At 42.5% G+C, this 16,965-nt stretch overlaps 2 protein-coding genes across 2 annotated transcripts; one reads left to right on the top strand and one right to left on the bottom strand.

Annotated features, from left to right (window-relative positions):
• Positions 1-8,934: 8,934 nt before the first annotated feature.
• On the bottom strand, positions 8,935-10,946 carry KVR01_012912 (uncharacterized protein). The gene is made up of 2 exons (XM_044786622.1): positions 10,733-10,946; positions 8,935-10,664 (listed from the first exon to the last, which is right to left on the bottom strand). Exons 1-2 carry the CDS (start codon positions 10,898-10,900, stop codon positions 9,579-9,581), a joined length of 1,254 nt encoding a protein of 417 aa, XP_044638068.1. The 5' UTR covers positions 10,901-10,946; the 3' UTR covers positions 8,935-9,578.
• Positions 10,947-11,645: 699 nt separating this feature from the next.
• Positions 11,646-12,554, top strand: KVR01_012990 (uncharacterized protein; the record flags this gene model as incomplete). The annotated part of the gene is made up of 2 exons (XM_044788666.1): positions 11,646-12,090; positions 12,165-12,554. The coding sequence occupies 2 exons, from the start codon at positions 11,646-11,648 to the stop codon at positions 12,383-12,385; spliced, it is 666 nt and encodes a 221-aa protein (XP_044638146.1). The 3' UTR covers positions 12,386-12,554.
• Between the last annotated feature and the right edge of the window lie 4,411 nt (positions 12,555-16,965).

Raw genomic sequence — 16,965 nt, 5'->3', positions numbered from 1 at the left:
CACTTGTTTGGGAGCCTGATAATAGACTCGTGGTTTATCTGACTACACAAATGCAGAGAGTTCCATTGTCACTCAAGTGTTCTATTTAAACAACTACCAGTAGGCATTTATACGTACAGGGACTTCAGCTGCATTTGTCATGATACTCCTAGCCTGCTCAGGTGATCGGCACAATTCCCCTCCTTATTACTTACTTGCAAGTGGGTACCTAGGTAGGCTTCTTTTCCAACTTCTGCGTGTCTTACTCGTCGCTTGGCAAGAGGCCATCAGATATGCAATAACGGCACTGGATCCTTTAAACGACCTAGTGCCCATGACGTATGCATTCACCGCCGTTGACAAAACACAGGAGGGTAACATTGTAGGCAGGATTCCAAGGTTTTGGAGATGCTTATCGTCGCCCCGCTTTACATGCCGTCGACTGGTCTTCTGGCACTGTTTGCCCCCTGTTCCGACAGTTCCTGCTGGGATGGTCACACAGGGGCTCATACATAACCTGTGCGCTGTATCTCAGACTCCAGATCGAGACCAGGTGGTGCTAGGTTGGTGATTGAACGACAAATCTACTAGTAATTTACACATCAAGTACATGCCTAGGACGGACTTTTTGGTCGAAAAAGCGAGGTTCTGATCCTATTCCGTGGTAGTGCCCCAATGTCTTTGACTGCTTGGCACCTGGGCATGCCTCATCTACCTAGATAACAGCCGCCCGTATTTGTATTAGATGCGGGAAGGCATACCTAGGTATACAACGCATGTGGGATCGGACAAGATAAGAAAGTTTCGAGTCTCTTTTCACGCACACTTTTTGTCCTGCCTGACCGCAGCTCCCAGATGCCTGTAATTTGCAAATTCTTGACGAAGCCGCTGTGGTCATGCGTCCACTTGTGAGGACTGGTGGAATTTGCCACAGAAGGATTTTGACCGACCTTGCAAGGCTGTTCCATTCCGACTGTCAATATGGGCATTTAAAAATGGGAGTATATTGAGAGACACGTAAGTCACTCCAGTAAACAGTCTTAGCCGACAGAGCTCTCCTAAGTTGTGTTGACCTACTGAACATGCCGATTGTGCTCAAGGAATTGAGACCGTACTTGAGACCTGCACATGTCCCTTTACTTAAAGTTATGTGCCATATTACTCAGTCCGAAGTTACATATGTACTCGTCGGTATCTATCTGTGAACGTAAACCCTAGACTCGGTCCCTATGCACAAATGTTACCGTCGTCGAGTACTCGCAATAGCCATTCACTTGATGCCCAAGTCACCCCGTCGTGGGAAGGGCAACCGTTTGCACCGTGGTCAGCAGACATTTCGGCCAAGCTTGATCTTACAGCTTGTTATCTCCCAGAAGCAGATGTTCAAATCTGTCTCAAACAACGAACGAAGCTGAGCGTCCATTCGCATGATGTCTACATACCACCAAGCCGGGTACTTGGACACCACCACTACAGACGACCAACCCCTGCGAGTCATTTACCTCCACGACTCTGTATTTCGAAATGAGGCAATAGTGAAACAAGAAGTCAAAGTACTCCGCTCATTTGCCGCTGCTTGTGCCAGGGGAAAGAAGGTAATCACATGCCCACAGACATGTCACAGACGGGGCTTTTCTAAACAATCGATAGGACGTCACAGGGAAGTCGCTTCCCGCCACCAACCGGCAGTGCGCTGTCATATGGGTCAGGTAAGAGAGACCGGACTGCAGGTTTTCCATACCTAGGCATTGTTTGCTAACGTTGGGAGTCCTACAGAAAGGGCCAGCACGCGTCCCCGTCTGACAGGAGGCCACATCTAGCCGTTCAGATTTCAAGCGAAGACCAGTTCAACGAAACTCCAAAAGTGGCCCTCTCCGGGTTGCACGTATACTCTAACCGGAATCGAACGTCGCATGGGTACAACGGCTGGAGGAAGGTGGGGGAGCTTCGGCGATCGAAGATGAGCTCCGTCGCCATCCAGGAGAGAATCGCAGGCGCGCTGGAAAATGAGTTTGGAGGTGAACCGGAGCGGCCATCGCCAGCTTTGAGTCCAGTGAATGCTGAGCCGGCGGATGAGCCGAAGTGAGAAAGGGGAGGACGGCCCACCACGGCCCAAATTCGCGGGCAGTCTCACCATGAACCAGGCTTTCCATCTGTGAATGGAATAAAAGCCCGCAACAAGCCATACAATTGCATATTTTGGGCGTCACACAGTACGATCACGGGTCCAAGCAGGGCGTATTGAAAAAAGCAGACCGATAACTAGGTCTCTTACGATAGCAATGAAGCACACTGCGCTCCTGTGACACGCATTAGACCTCGTAGAGCCCAGAGTCTGTGATCATTGCTTCTAGTAGTGTTTGGACGACTGAAAGCCTTTCAGCACAGCCTTCTGGGTTAATTATAGGCATTTCGGCTCCCGCAGTGTATATTGTGGGGGACAACCGGTATTTCCATTGATTGTCCAGGAGCTGTCAAAGGAGCGGCCGTCTCCCGTCTTCAAAAAAGCCTATGATACATGAGTATCATGGCCGGTTATGGTTTAGTAAAAATGATTTGTGTCTTTGTGCTTGCACATGCCGTTGAATTCTGAGCTGTATACACAGTCCGCGCGGCGACTCGTCGCCCCATTGAGAAGAAACCCACCTCGAAATCAATACGCACATACAAGCCGTGCAATACCACAAACACTTACCGTCGATAACTACTATGGCTTCGGGTATGGTGCTTCGAAGCGGGCGGATTTTAGCCGCCCCAGGAGCGGCGCCCGCAGGCCCCCCAGGGCCACAGGCAGGACTGCCTGGACCAGCATGACCAGTCCCTCTGCCGCAGCCAGTACACCCGGCCCCAAACGGCCCAGGACCACCGCCTCCCCGGGCTTTTGATCTGCTCGGCTTGCTGCAGAACTCACCGGCTCCTGTGCGCAGGCAAGTCCTACAACACGTGTTCCAGGGGCTCCCGAGGATGAACGTTGAAAACTTGGCTCGGCCTCCAGATCTACAACTGGTTTTTAATTCGGGAAACCCGCAACTATATGCTGAGGCTGAGGAAGTCTTCTTGAGCGTGTGTCGTTTTGAGGCCTGGATTATGACCTCTGTCGAGCAAAACTGGCACAAAGCAAAGTACTTCAACACCGGACAGAATCCTGCGGCGCCAGGGCTGGTTCCGGCTGGGCAGCGGTGGGGGAGTCTGACAACAATCCGTAACAGGATTAGTACATCTGATATCCTGGTGCCCAGTAGAAAAACTCTTACTTGGGGTAAAAGGTCTTATTACCGAGTGTCAGTTTCACCTTTCCAATACTCCTGCGTGGAAAATAACATAGCTGTTTGGAACCCCCCCCCCCTAGGGTCCGCGACGGAACTGACCTTGAGCAACGTAGATGGCGGACCGCAGGTGTATTCCCAACATGACAGCCGTGGCTTCGGAACGCCGTTCCATTCTTCAGAAACGTCGACTTCAGAATCATACACCCTCTCCGAGACTTCCGGTCAACCTCCCGCCAGCACAAGCTGTTATGGGACCTCCTCATCGATGGCAGATGGTGCTTGCGGGTCAACGGTAGGAAACGGCCCGGGGGGCCCAACAGGTGGCTTTGGGTTACCATTAGTATACCCAAACCCCCCTGTCTTCCCCGGGATCATGCTGCCTGCGGCCGCGGCCGCTGCGGCCGTCCAACCGTACCCCTTTTGGTCTGCCAACAACCCTGCCTTTAACGCGCAGAACGTCGACGCAGGGCAGGCGGCGCTCAGGCGGCGGGCACTCTATCTCCCGGCCGTCCTACCGCCTGGGTCGCGGGGGTTTACGGGCTTTAGCTATAAAGACCTGAGGCATATAGCTAAGAGCTGGGGTGACCCGTTTCTGTTTGTAATACCATGACACGCACGCCGCGGGTGTCGCGTCCACTTTCCACCGTATCAAAAATTGGGTGGCCAGACCAAGTTGCTCTCCTAATAGAGCATGTGTGAGTGTCAGATTTAAATTTCCTCAGGGTTGATGATTGGAACAATCATTCCAAGTCATTGGCACAAATTTTAGATTAAGTGATACGGAAAGGCTCCAGGAGGACAACTCCAATTCGAAGCATAGGGTTTCGGGCTACCCCTCTCGACTCTCTATAGGGTACATATGTACTACACATATGAAACAAATGCTACTTGTTTCTGTTTGTGCTCAAGGTGGCAGATCGTTTAAATGAATCATATTGACGAGAAGCTATGCTGTCAACATGACCCTCGTATCAATGGATGATCAAGACAGTTTGTTGGGTGATGAACAAAATGATTAGGGAGCGTATAGAAATCGACCGTATTCAACCGTTGCAGTCTGTTGATAGGATACAATGCACAACTTCTCAAAAGCTAGCAGTACTTGAATAACACTTTAACCTCTGGCCACGATTCAAACTAATTACATTCTAAAATCATCTTCGTCTGAGAATGAATTCCATGGCATCGATGTCCGAAGTGAAGCGCAATTTCCTCTTCCTTTGTCTTTCTTTACCTGAAGCAATTAGAGCCTTGATACCTGGTCACTAGGGGTTGTCTGGCCGGTCTGCCTGGTCACCGGCGTCTTCAAACTTGCTCATATCCCATCCGTAAGCGCCAAGGCCGTGGTGTCCACGCATCCACCCCCTAACCACTCCAAATGTCAAATACGGTTCCGGGTGAGGCGGATGACGTCCAATAGATCCAGATATGCCCTAAGAAAAGTCCTTGTTAGTTTCCATGTGGTATTCGACAGACGGCGCTGTGATGGGGCAGGCGTCTTCATTCAACTTGGCTCCCGGGCCATCTCTATCCAGGGGGAGTGGAAGCTTCGCGCCACTCCCAGAGCGCTCTAAATAGCGGGTGACATACTTGGGTATCTTTGAGATCATCACCCGGCACCCATCGGCCCGGAACCCCCGCCCTCTCGGTGAACCCCATTTGTCGCATAAGAAGTCTCAGTTCATGCCAGTCTATGTGCGCGGCGTTCTGCCCGCCGCTAGAAACCATGATGCTTTCGAGCAAGTTGTACCAATACGTGGGCAACCGGATCTTTGGTCGCTCCACGACCGCGGGAGTGATGTCGGGCTCGGGCACGGGTTCTGCTGCCGCCGCCGCCGCTAGGGCCCGCCTTTCGGCTATCCGAGCGAGTCTTGGACGTGACGGCCCGCCCTCGCCTGGTGCTGCTCGGCGGATGGGAGAGACCTTTTTGATGCCTGTGGAACTGACCGTCAATAACCGGAACATCGACTGGAGGTTCTGAGCGGGGGAGGAACAAATGCCACAGCGTATTGTTTGACAAGATCTGGCGGGGATACTCCACAATATTGTGGCGGGCATAGCAGATACAATTATGTGTGCAACTAAAGTGACTCGGAAGGAATCTTTAACTCACCGCCCGTGACCGTCTTTTTCTCTGGAGTCCTGACTGGTGGAGGTCGAGGTTGGGGCGTATCGCTAGGTTTAATACCAAGGTTCCGGAGCGCTGTCATAAGAGCTTCTTCTCTAGAAGGGGGGGGTGGGGTGGGAGGGGTGGGAGGGCGTTGGATGGGAGGGGGCGGCGGCGGAGGCTCATCGGGAGTATTGTCCACACCGTCTGGTCTAGTTCTAGACGGACGGGCTTGGTTCAATATCTCAACTGGTAGGCATTAGTCGCCTGCTACATGGCATGAACTATCGCATTCTTGGGCGTTGTCGGGTGTCAAACATGGAGATCTATCGAAAACCGGGATGATGCTTACTCGCGAAGTCTGAAAGCGCGTCTCTGCTTTGGAGCATCGGTTGCAAATCTGCCCAAAGGTTCTCCAGGCTCTGCTCTGCTTGCCTCCTTGAACTCGCGTTGCGTCGTCTCATGCGCCGTGTCATATGATTCTCGACACTGGGCTAGTCTTGCTTGTTAGAGCATTCTCCAAGTACTAATTCAGGACATAACAGGATTGGCTATCGGCATGGTACAATATTACATCTGCCTCAGCTTATATACGCAGTTGGCCAATACCCGGGGTTTCATTTTGGCAGCTAAAGAATCTCAGTGACTTACATAAGAGAAGCGGTTTGCAGTAGAAGAACCTTCCTCGGGAGGAACCATATGTTTCTTCACAATGGGGACGAAATCTTCAGTGTTGAGTACGCCAAGAATGTCAGAATGCCTTTTGTGATCTCTCCAGGGCCTGTATTTTCGGTCTCTGGGATTGATATTCGCATCGTAATTTCGGTATTTCCATAGCCTCTTGAACATCATCCAAAGAAATGAGGCGTCGGCGTATTCTTGTGCCCTCCAATCACCGTAATCCGTAATCCAACGACTGTCATCATTTCCGTTCAAGAGGCGTAAAATTTCACCTCCCCATGTGTAATTGTCGTGAGGAATATAGAAGCCCACCCCGAATTCTCCTGAGACCCGAAGTAAGGACAAGAGCTGTGCGTGTACCGGGTGGATGACAGAATTTGCTGAACGTGGATGCTTCAAAGGCGGCCAATCCCGTGCATCTAACCCACCTCCGCCATCTCTTTGGAAATATTTCCTCAGGGTTCCAGAACAGGCAAGTACTCTCGTCAATTCCAGAATACGCAGTCTATCAGAAGCCATATTGTAGAAGATGCCTACGTAGTCCTCAACAGAGCCTGAAGTTGCCAGCGGTAGACCCTGTTCAAGCCTTCTAAGAACATCAAAGGTACGCTCCATGGTTCTCCAGGTGTCGAGACCTTCGGTTATGAAGCGGAGCCACTCTTTGAGAAGTGTGGCCCACATGCGGACTTCTTTGTCGTTTGTTTTCAGATCGGCCTGTAAGAGATTCCTTAGCAAGAATTGGATTATGTTATTCGCTTTTTGGCGTGATGTGTCAATTTTCAAAATCACATGGAATGTCTTACCCATGGGTGTGATTCACCATTTTGATTCTCTAGCACGTAGTATGAGTGATCGTGTAAGTCGCAGAGATCCGTGAAAAAATTGTCAGGGCGCGCTTTGATAACCTGGAGTCTCAATCCAAAATCATAAACGCGCTTGCGGCAGATTGCGAGTGCGACCGCACAGACATCTTCAACTGTGCTTAGGTAAGGCGCAATTGTGACACTGTGCTCGATGTAATCATCGAGATCTTGCAGATAAATCGTCATCTGCTTCGTGTACTCCTCATCGTCCTGCATCCCATTGTCGTCAGGTCCTGGTTCTTGAGGCGGTTCCATCCTCCAACGGATATTATGACGTTCATCAGGAATTCTGTAAAGCTCCTCGTTTTCCTCACTCATGATATCGGTCACCATACTTCTCAGGAATCGGTATATTCTGAGTTGGATGACCATCAACTCTTGGACGTTACTTGCTAGCCAGTACCCTTGCAGCAGCATGTATTCGCAAGCCTCTTGATCTGCCGGATGTGAAACAATGCCATATAAGTTAGGGTTTTCAAGGTCGTACTCGTCTGTTGTGTCTATGAATATTGTGGCCAAGGGGAGGTCGAATTCGTCATCCCGCCTTTTCTTTAATAGATTTTCCCTCTCAGCTATTTCGGAATTTTCGAAGAAGTGGTCGACGTGGGCGAACTTCTTCGGATGTTGCACCCTGGAAAACACTGCATTACTTGGAGTCAGCCGTAAAGGCATAAATGAGTTCAATCCACACCAATAATATGTTTCAGGAATCCCGGTGGTGCCAAACTTTGTCTTAGGTCCGGGTTATGACGAATACGTTGAGTAATGGGGGTTTGTGTGGCATATTTCATCTTAATCTGTGATCGAAGCTGCTTACTTGACTCTATGAATGTTTCCGGCTGGCGGGACAGTCTATTCAGACTGAAGCTTGGCCACCGAAGTAACTCGTGGTCCACAGAACGGGGCGGAGCCAAACTTCTGTCCATGTCAATCGGATCCCTCCACGGTACCAGTTGCCTGAATCACGGACGTAAGCGACTCTACCAAACACTTGCAACTGAGAATCAAGGGAGAGAACTGAGGACGACAAGAATGAAAACTAATTCAGTAGACGCAGTTACTGTATATCTCGGTACTCAGGTTTGCAAAACAATCATGTGACCACGTGGACTGATATGACATCCACCACAACCATCATATGTATCTTCGCCTATTCGGAGGCGTACTTACGTTAAATCAGGACGGTCCTCCAGCGGCATCGGAGAGCCTGAACCTCCAGAGGACATCCAGTTCTTGTTCAACAGATTCTGCCTGTCTGCGATCTTCATTCTCATCCACCGATTCTCGAGAGTAGTGTAGTTCTCAATATAGAAAGCCCGGTACCGACTCCATTCCAATATGACTTCAGGCGAGTTTGTTACCCTCACTATCTCGCCGGGGTCCTGTTGGGTAGACATATCGGTAGGATCGCTCACTCAGTCAGGCGCTGCCCAGGTGAAGGAAATCGGGCCTGGTCGATAATCGGTAGCCGCGGAGATGCCGTCAGTTCCTGAAGTCCCGCGTCGATAGATTGGTCGAGTTGCAAGCCTTGAATGTGTTAATACGGGCAGACGAGAGCTGGCAAACTTTGCTGGGAAATCAGGGAATCCTATCATAGAACCTGTCTTTGAAACCCGAAGTCTGCTTTGTTCAAATCTGCGGGTGATTGATTCTCTGTATGCAACGCCGTTTCCGTCTTGCGTTCAGCTGTTCCCGGACAAAGCTCAAGTTGCGGTATCTTATTAGCTACTAGTATGGCGAGCGCATGATAATCGTAATGCATTCAGTCATCAAAGCCCCAAACCGGCAGAATAACATTACTGTTAGCGATAAGCCTTTTTTATTTTTTTTTTCAAAGTGGTTCAAAGGGCTACATTGCGCCGAGGAGGGACTCGACTTATAGAGGACAGCCAGAAGAGTGCACGGAGAACCGAGGCATGCATGCCAGGAGGTGAGGGAGAGATAATTTTGGGAATTGCTTGGAAGGCGCAACGCTTCAGAAACCTCAAAGCATACTTCCGACATCTCCAATCAGGAGCTGGTACATTTTGGGCACGGCTTCTCGGGCTGACCTTTTTTTTCTCTTTCTCCCCTCGGGTGGAAAGTTAACCGACCGCTGCCGCCTGCCAAAGAGCTCTGCCGAGACAACTACTAGTAGCATGCAACAACATCAACCAGCACCATGCTTTACACAATGAATCTGCCCATTTCGTCGCGTCGGCATTTCGGTACCAGTCACCCTGGATTATTGATTTCGAGCATGGCTCTAGATTATATACCCTTCGTCCGGCGCCGACGCCGGGTTTGCGTCCTCCCTATGTAGCTGCACAAGTCTGGTGGCTGGGTCATATACCACGATGGAGCGTACACGGAGTTCACCGGCGCATCGGATGCCTATAGGTAGCGGCGAACCATCGCAAGATCTCGCGCCCCAGTGACTCGCTGAAAGAGCGGTCCTCCAACCCGCCTCGCTGGAAGTATCCGGAAAACCAAGGCGGAGATTTCCAAACGCGCGATGATACAGCCCAAGGTCCTTTGCAGCCCCATGGGTTGGCGAGCTGTGGCGTTAGAAGCATGTTCGTAGTTAGGTGTTATTTCGGCCATGGTGCTTCCGGCTGCTGTGTCCATTCTACTCCGTTGGATAGTTGAATTAATCAACCAAACCAACAGCGTCTACGCTGGAGTCCTGGTCCCAGAGCTCTAGCGGCGTGCACACTTTAAACCATGCGGGTGGAGCCTCTCCATCTTGAGACGGTGAGCGCTCTTGGGCCTGCCCTCGGCGATCCTCAGCTTCTCAAAGAAGATGTACGCAGCGTAGTAGATCAGCTCGCCGGCCCCGGCGTCCGGCCCCTCCTTGGCCATGAATGCTTTGAGCTGGATGTTGTCGAAAGTCTTCGAGACTGTCCCTGTGAGTAGTGTGTGGATAAACTTGCAGAAGTAGTGCGGTTTAGGGCTGGTTGGCTGGCCGAGATAATCAGCGATCTTGGTGCGGACCTCGTCGCACGAGTCAAACACTGGCACGGCCGCGTCCTCTTCGCCTTCGAGATGGATCTTCAAGTTGTCGAGCTCTGAGCGCCACCAGGGGGGTGTTTGCCCCCATGGAATGGTGACTTCGACGATCTGTTCTTGGTCGAACACTTCCAATGCCTTCTTGAATGTGTCACTCCCGTCACTACCATCTGCGCCGGTTCTCGGGAGGAAAATTAGAACTGCATCGCCACTGAGACTGTTCGCGTTGCTGAATTTCGCCCTTGAGATATTGGCTCTCCTGAACCTGGCGATTAAATCTTTGATGGCCTTATCTCTAATGCCTCTCGTTTTCTGACTTGTTGCCTTGGACTCAACGATTCGTTGGTTAGATGTGATATGCCGGTCCAACATGATCTTGGAATCACGATTCTTACGCCCAGGCGGAGGCGTACCAGCCTCCGCCGGCGAGGTGATCGCAGCGGAGTTCTCGGTCGGAATGGATCCATCTACGCTGGGCGCTGATTGTAAAAGAGAGTCTCGGAGACGACTGTAAGACATCGGGCCGTGTTTGACACGATATCGCCGGCGGGCCATGAGTGGTGATAAACTTGTCCGTGCAAACCCCGGGGCCGATGCGTGCAACCGTCGTCGAGGGCCAGCTCCTTTCTCGGTCTTGGTTTGCCCACATTTCCAGCATAAGTTTCCATTGCCAGACTTGCCACGGGACGAGTGTCCCGAGCTCGGGGAGACCACCATTGATAGTTGACGGGGCAGTGGTCTGGCATTGTGGAGTACTGAACGAGGTGAGGGCTTCCGCTAAGGATAAGGGTCAGCTCAAAGGTCACAAAAAGACGATGTGGGCGAAAGCAGTTCCAGGTGCCTACCTGGTGAGTTCCACGCTGGTGCGGTGAAGACAAGCACGAGATGGTCGCTGGTCGGGCACCAGACACGTGTCCTGCAAAAGTGGGATGCTCATATATGCCGCCATTAAAGCTTTGATGTGGTCTTAAGCATCGCAAATGCGTTGATGCGGGTAGGTTTGGTCTGCGCATGTTGAATTGTGCTAATAAGTATGCGCAGGCCACTATTATGGCCTTGGTTGTACCGAGGTAATATTTGTTTACTTCGCGCGCGAGGTTAGCGCTCGGCGAAGCGTGTCATGAAAACTCCACAGTGCTGCTAAAGCTGCGGCACGTGCGCTCCCGAATGCGCTGTCTGAGAAAAACGAGAGTTACCCCCCCCCCCCCTGTTTTATTACCCCTATCAAAAACTTTAAAGGTTTCTTAAAAAGTAGTCTTCTTTTAATAACTCTATTAATACTTAACTTAAAAATATATAAAAAATATATTTATAACCCTTATAAAAGTCTTTATAAAAATAAAATTTTAAAATAATTTTTATTTAAAGTTTATATATTATTAGAATTATAAGCTAAACTACTTAATAGGTTCGTACACTTACTTATCTTATCAACCTAATAATCTCTATACCTTATATAAAAAAGATTTAATAATAAATGTTTAAAAAAAATTACTATATAGAAGTTTTAATAAGGATTATAAATATATTTTTTATATATTTTTAAGTTAAATATTAATAGAGTTATTAAAAAAAGACTACTTTTTAAAAAACCTTTAAAATTTTTGATAGGGGTAATAAAACAGGGGGGGGCAACTCTCGTTTTTCTCAGACAGCGGCTGAGTATTAGTCAGCACATGCATTCAACCTACGTCTGTGAGGAGTCGACAGCTCGTGCCCTTTGGTTTTGCACGATACTAGGTCTCAATATCAATCAGAATGAAGGAAAATCTGAAGATACGATATGCCCGGAAGAATGAATTGCCCACCATGGCACAGCTCTCCGTCACCGCGTTTCGGCACAGCGGCCGACAGGTGAACGCAGCGCTCTTCCCTCAGCACCTGCGTATAAACCCTGGCGATAGCGACGAGATTGACTTCTCGGCCAGCACCATGGCAATGAATTTTGAGAAAAAGAACCATCACTACATAGTGGTTGCAGATGAGCAAGAAGGCATCTTGGGTTGGGCGGAATGGACCAGCGGAGAGGACCCCGCCGTAGACATAACACCGGAAGAGCGAGAAAAGAAGAGAGCTGAGGGGATTGCTCGCCTTCCCAAAAGCATGGACTTGCAGGCAGCTCAGAAGCTCGGACAGGAGGCTGCGGATTTGTCGAAGAGGCTGAAAGAAGCGCTGGGCGAGGACCAGTATCAGAATTCCTGGAGTAGGCCGAACGTCACCCTGGCCATGGAGCAAAGCCTGTATTGGATGAGAAGCTGACTGACGGCCGACCTGTAGGTCTGAGCTCGGTTGTCGTGGACCCGGCACATCAACGCAAGGGTGTGGGCAAGATGCTGACTCGCTGGGGCATGGAGCGCGCTGCAGAGGAGAACAAGGCCGTGCATTTCTTGTCCAGTCCAACTGGTGCACATCTATATCGTGCGATGGGCTTTGTAGAAGTCGGATCCGGTGAGATACTGGGCGGTGTTGAAAATGCGTTCATCAAGAGGGCCGAGTGAGGTGATTTACGGCCAAAAGCGTCCGTCGTGTGAAACCGGATGGGGGTGGAGTAGAGGTGTAATGGTTGCTGACTGGTCTGTCCGTATATGCCTTGATCTCAGATGCTTATACTAGGCGCTTTCGGCATGGAGCTGAACAAGGTCTAATAGAAGATACGACTTGAACTTACCTTTACGGTCTAAATTTGGGCGGTCAATTTGTGCCGGGGGTTTAACAACGGACTTTACCGTGTTCCAAAGGGGTGGAGAACTAAGAGATGGTCTCAGGTTAATCCCCGAAGAAACAGCTTTATTGCAAATGATATCGATGATATTTGGAGACAACCTCGGCCACCTCTCACACGGCCACATCGTGTGGGTCTCTCACTAATATCACCCACAATGCGATATGCTCTTCGCGAATTCGGACTAGAAAAAGGGCCTCGCTGCGTAAGAATGATAAGAACATGAAAACCGGCAACCCTCACGGGACAGTATCAGTGACATGTGCCCAACTTCTTTTTGATGACAATACTTACGCCGAAGGATATGCCCGATCCCGAGCTCGTTGGTTTCAGCATCAACCTGCTACGTCTTACCAACAAGAGTTCACACAGACAACGGTACGGCCGATTCCGAATACCGTGCTCACAACCTCGGCATCGAGAATGATAGTTTGTGATGATGATTCATGTCGTCCCGCGGTGCAAGAGACAGCGCCGGGACGACAAGGAGAAGAGCTGTCTGCGCAAGGTATTGGGTTGGGTCGGGTATGGACGTCCAAAACAGTACGCAGAACGAGCCAGACGCCTCGGCCAAGGACAGGCTCCTTGCCGATCTGCGCGACGGCATACCGGGAGCTTACAAGACGATCAAGTTACCAGGGGGAAGAGAGGTGTGCTTTGACATGACAACGGAAATTTTCGACACGCTGTTGAATTGTTCTGCCAAGATTCCATAGTATTGACATAATTTGTCCTGTCTCGATCGTGTATTTTCACCAATGCTGACATCAAGTCGCCCTTCACATATCGGGAGTATCTGTCTGATGACTGGTGAATTTATTTAAATGCCATACAGACGCCATCATGAAGCCTCTCTTCGTAGATTGTGTTGAAGGAATTGGTGACATGGGCGGATGAACCCGCACCTGCGCATATCCCGCCGTTTGTGTACATAAACGTTCCAAGGTTGGTCCTCCCGGGACACATTCACTCTAGACTTCCTGCTTCAATGCAATACATTCTACGCTCAACAAATTGCATGATGTGCACTTAGTCGGCCCTACATCCATTTGACGCATGGCCCACCCAGCTACGACAGTAGCTAAATGGGTATGTAAAAATACGTTTCCGGATAGTTAATAAAGAAACACTATTTTTATATATATAATTACTGAAAATGGTTAGACTATAAAGGGCTTTATTAAATAAAAGTATTTAAATATTAAATAAAGGATATTTAGTATATAAATAAAGGGGTAGAAAGCCTATTAATTAATAGTTAAAATTTAATACTATTTATATTTAAATTTTTAAAGATTATAAAGTCTAAATTTTTAATTTTAATTAAATTAATTAATACCTTTTTAAATAAAATAATAATAACCTATTATAATTAATTAGAATAGAGTTATATAATACCCTTTATTTATACTATTAATAATATATTTAAAACTACCTTTAATACTCCCTTATAATTTAATAAAAACTATACTTATAAAATAATAAAAATATTTTTATACTTTTTTTTATATTTCATTTAATAAAAATACTTTTAAAAATTTTATATAATCTTTTATATATAAAATTACTTAAAAATAACTATTTTATAAAACTTATATTAAAGTTATTTTATAAGAAATATTATATTATAACCCTTATTTTATTTATACTTTATAATTATACCTTACCTTAAAAAATAAAAGATTTTATATTATATTTAAATATCTTTTAATTATAAATATTCCTTTATAACTTAACTTTATAATTACTTTTAAATAAAGTAAAATTTATTTATATTTATATTTTAAAATTATAAAAATTTTTATAAATTAAATTACTTTTAACTCTTTACCTATAAATATTTTAAAATATTTATATTAAAATTATTTTATAAATTTTAAAATAAAACCCTTATAAATATAAAAAGTTTATAATACTTTATATAAAAATTAAACCTATTTTATTAGAAATATTTATAATAATATATTTAAATTTAATAATTATAACTAATTTATTAACCTTTATATTATAAAATTTAAATTAAAAATATTTTTAATTTTAAAATATTTTTATTTCTAATAATTATAATTAAAAACTATAAAAATACTTTTAATTTATACTTTAATTTAATAAATATTATAATATAAGATTAAATAAAGTTATAAATTATATTAAAAATATTTATTAATTTATAAAGAATTTATTAATATATATTTTATAAAAATATTAAAAATTAAAATATATATATATATATATAAATTTATAAAAATATTTATAAAAATACTTATAAAATATAGCTTTATTTAAAAGATTTAAAGTTTTTAAATTAAAAGGTTTATTAAATTATATTATATAATTTATTAAAGTTTAAACTTTTTATTAAAAGAAAATTTTATTAAAAATAATAATTTTAAAAATTTAATACTTAAAGAAGACTAAAAATATTAACCTATATATAACTTATAATAATAAATAGCCTACTTATATATATAAAAGATATAAAAACTACTAAAATAATATAAGAAAACTATAAAATTTATATTAACTTATTAAATTTACTATTAAATTTTATTATTAAAAAGATTTTAATACTTTATTACATAATTTTAATATTATAAAAACTATTTAAATAAAATTAATTTAATAATTATAAATTTATTTACTAATAATATAAAACTATTAAATTAAATAGTTATAATATAAATATTAAATTTATTAAATAATAAATATATTAAATTTATTTAGAATATTATTTAAAGTTTATAAAAGACTATAATAATTATAATATAAAGAATATATTCTTTAACCTTATTAATAAATTAAAAGGAAAAATAAATAAAATAAAAATACTTTTATTATTAAAAATAATAATAAAAATAAAAAAATAAAAATATACTATAATATACCTATTATAAAATAAAGGGCTATATTAAAAATAACTATTATTTTCTTTATTTTAAAAAGTATTAAAAAGTTAGGAAAATAAAAATAAAATTAATAAAAATTATAATAATTCTTAAAAACTTTAAAAATAATAAAAAAGAATTTCTTTAAAATAAATTATTAATTACTTATAATGAAATAAATAAAGAAAGTAATAATAAAAATAAAAAAGGAAATAAATATAATATAAAATTCTAATCTAAAAGAGGAAAATTATTAAAATTTAATTTATAAGATTATTATAATAATAATATAAACTATAAGGAAAATATAAAGGTATACTTTATATATAATAAATTCTCTAATAATAATAATATTACTAATAAAAATCTAAATTATATAAATAATATAATATATATAGAAAATAATTTAAAAATAAATAAAATAAAATTTACTTTAAATATATATATAAATATATTTATTATAAAAGATATAAATTTTAAGTAATATTAAATATATAAATATTAATATTAATTAAAGAAATATTAATAAAATAAATATTAAAATAAAAGAAGACTTAAAAATAAATATAAATAATAAAGATATAATTTTAAATAATATATATTATACTTTAAAATTTAATATAAATATATTAAGTTTTAAAATTATAAAGTATATATATAATATAATATTTAAAAATATTATAGTAAAATAATAAATAAAGTTTTAATAAAATAAAACTATAAGCTATTATAAAATAAATTACTTTATATTAAAATAAATACTTATATAAATATAAGTAAAATAAATAACTATTAAATATAAGTAAAAACCTCCTTTAACTACTAATAAAATTTATTAAATATATATTTATAGTATTATAAACTAAAGTATATATATATAAACCCTTTACTTATAATATTAAAAATAATAATATAAATATTAAATTTTTTAAAAAAGATATAAAAGTACTACTATATAAGTATTAAGTTAGTAAGGGCCTCTATACCTATAAATACCCTATATAAAAAATACCTACCTACCCCTCTTTTAGGTAATTAAAAAAATTTAATTTTTTTTTATTTCTTTTTTAAATATATTTAAATTAAAAGATTTTTACTATTTTCTTTTATTTTATATAGGCGCTTCCTTGGGCCTATAGTTAGACGCTTAACTAGCCTATTTGCGCTTTAATTTATTAATAGATAACTATAAGAAAACCTTTTATATAAAAAGGAAATTTGGTCCATATATATATTTATACTTAATAGCTATATCTACTAGATATTCTAACTACTAAAAATAAGTTTTTAACTATAGGTTTTTTAATAGCTATTAATAGAAAGCTTGCTTTTATAATTTAATTATATATATGGCTTTACCTATATATGTTAAGGGAATTAAAGTAAGCTTTTTAAAAACCTAAAAGTAATTATTAATTAAAAATGGTAATTACTATTTTAATATAAAAAAGGATAGTTTATTAATATGAAA

The sequence above is a fragment of the Diaporthe batatas genome (genome assembly GCF_019321695.1).
Source record: "Diaporthe batatas strain CRI 302-4 chromosome Unknown Contig00022, whole genome shotgun sequence".
NCBI lineage: Eukaryota > Fungi > Ascomycota > Sordariomycetes > Diaporthales > Diaporthaceae > Diaporthe > Diaporthe batatas.
Note: the sequence above shows the minus strand (reverse complement) of the source record. Positions and strands in the feature narration are given on the sequence as shown.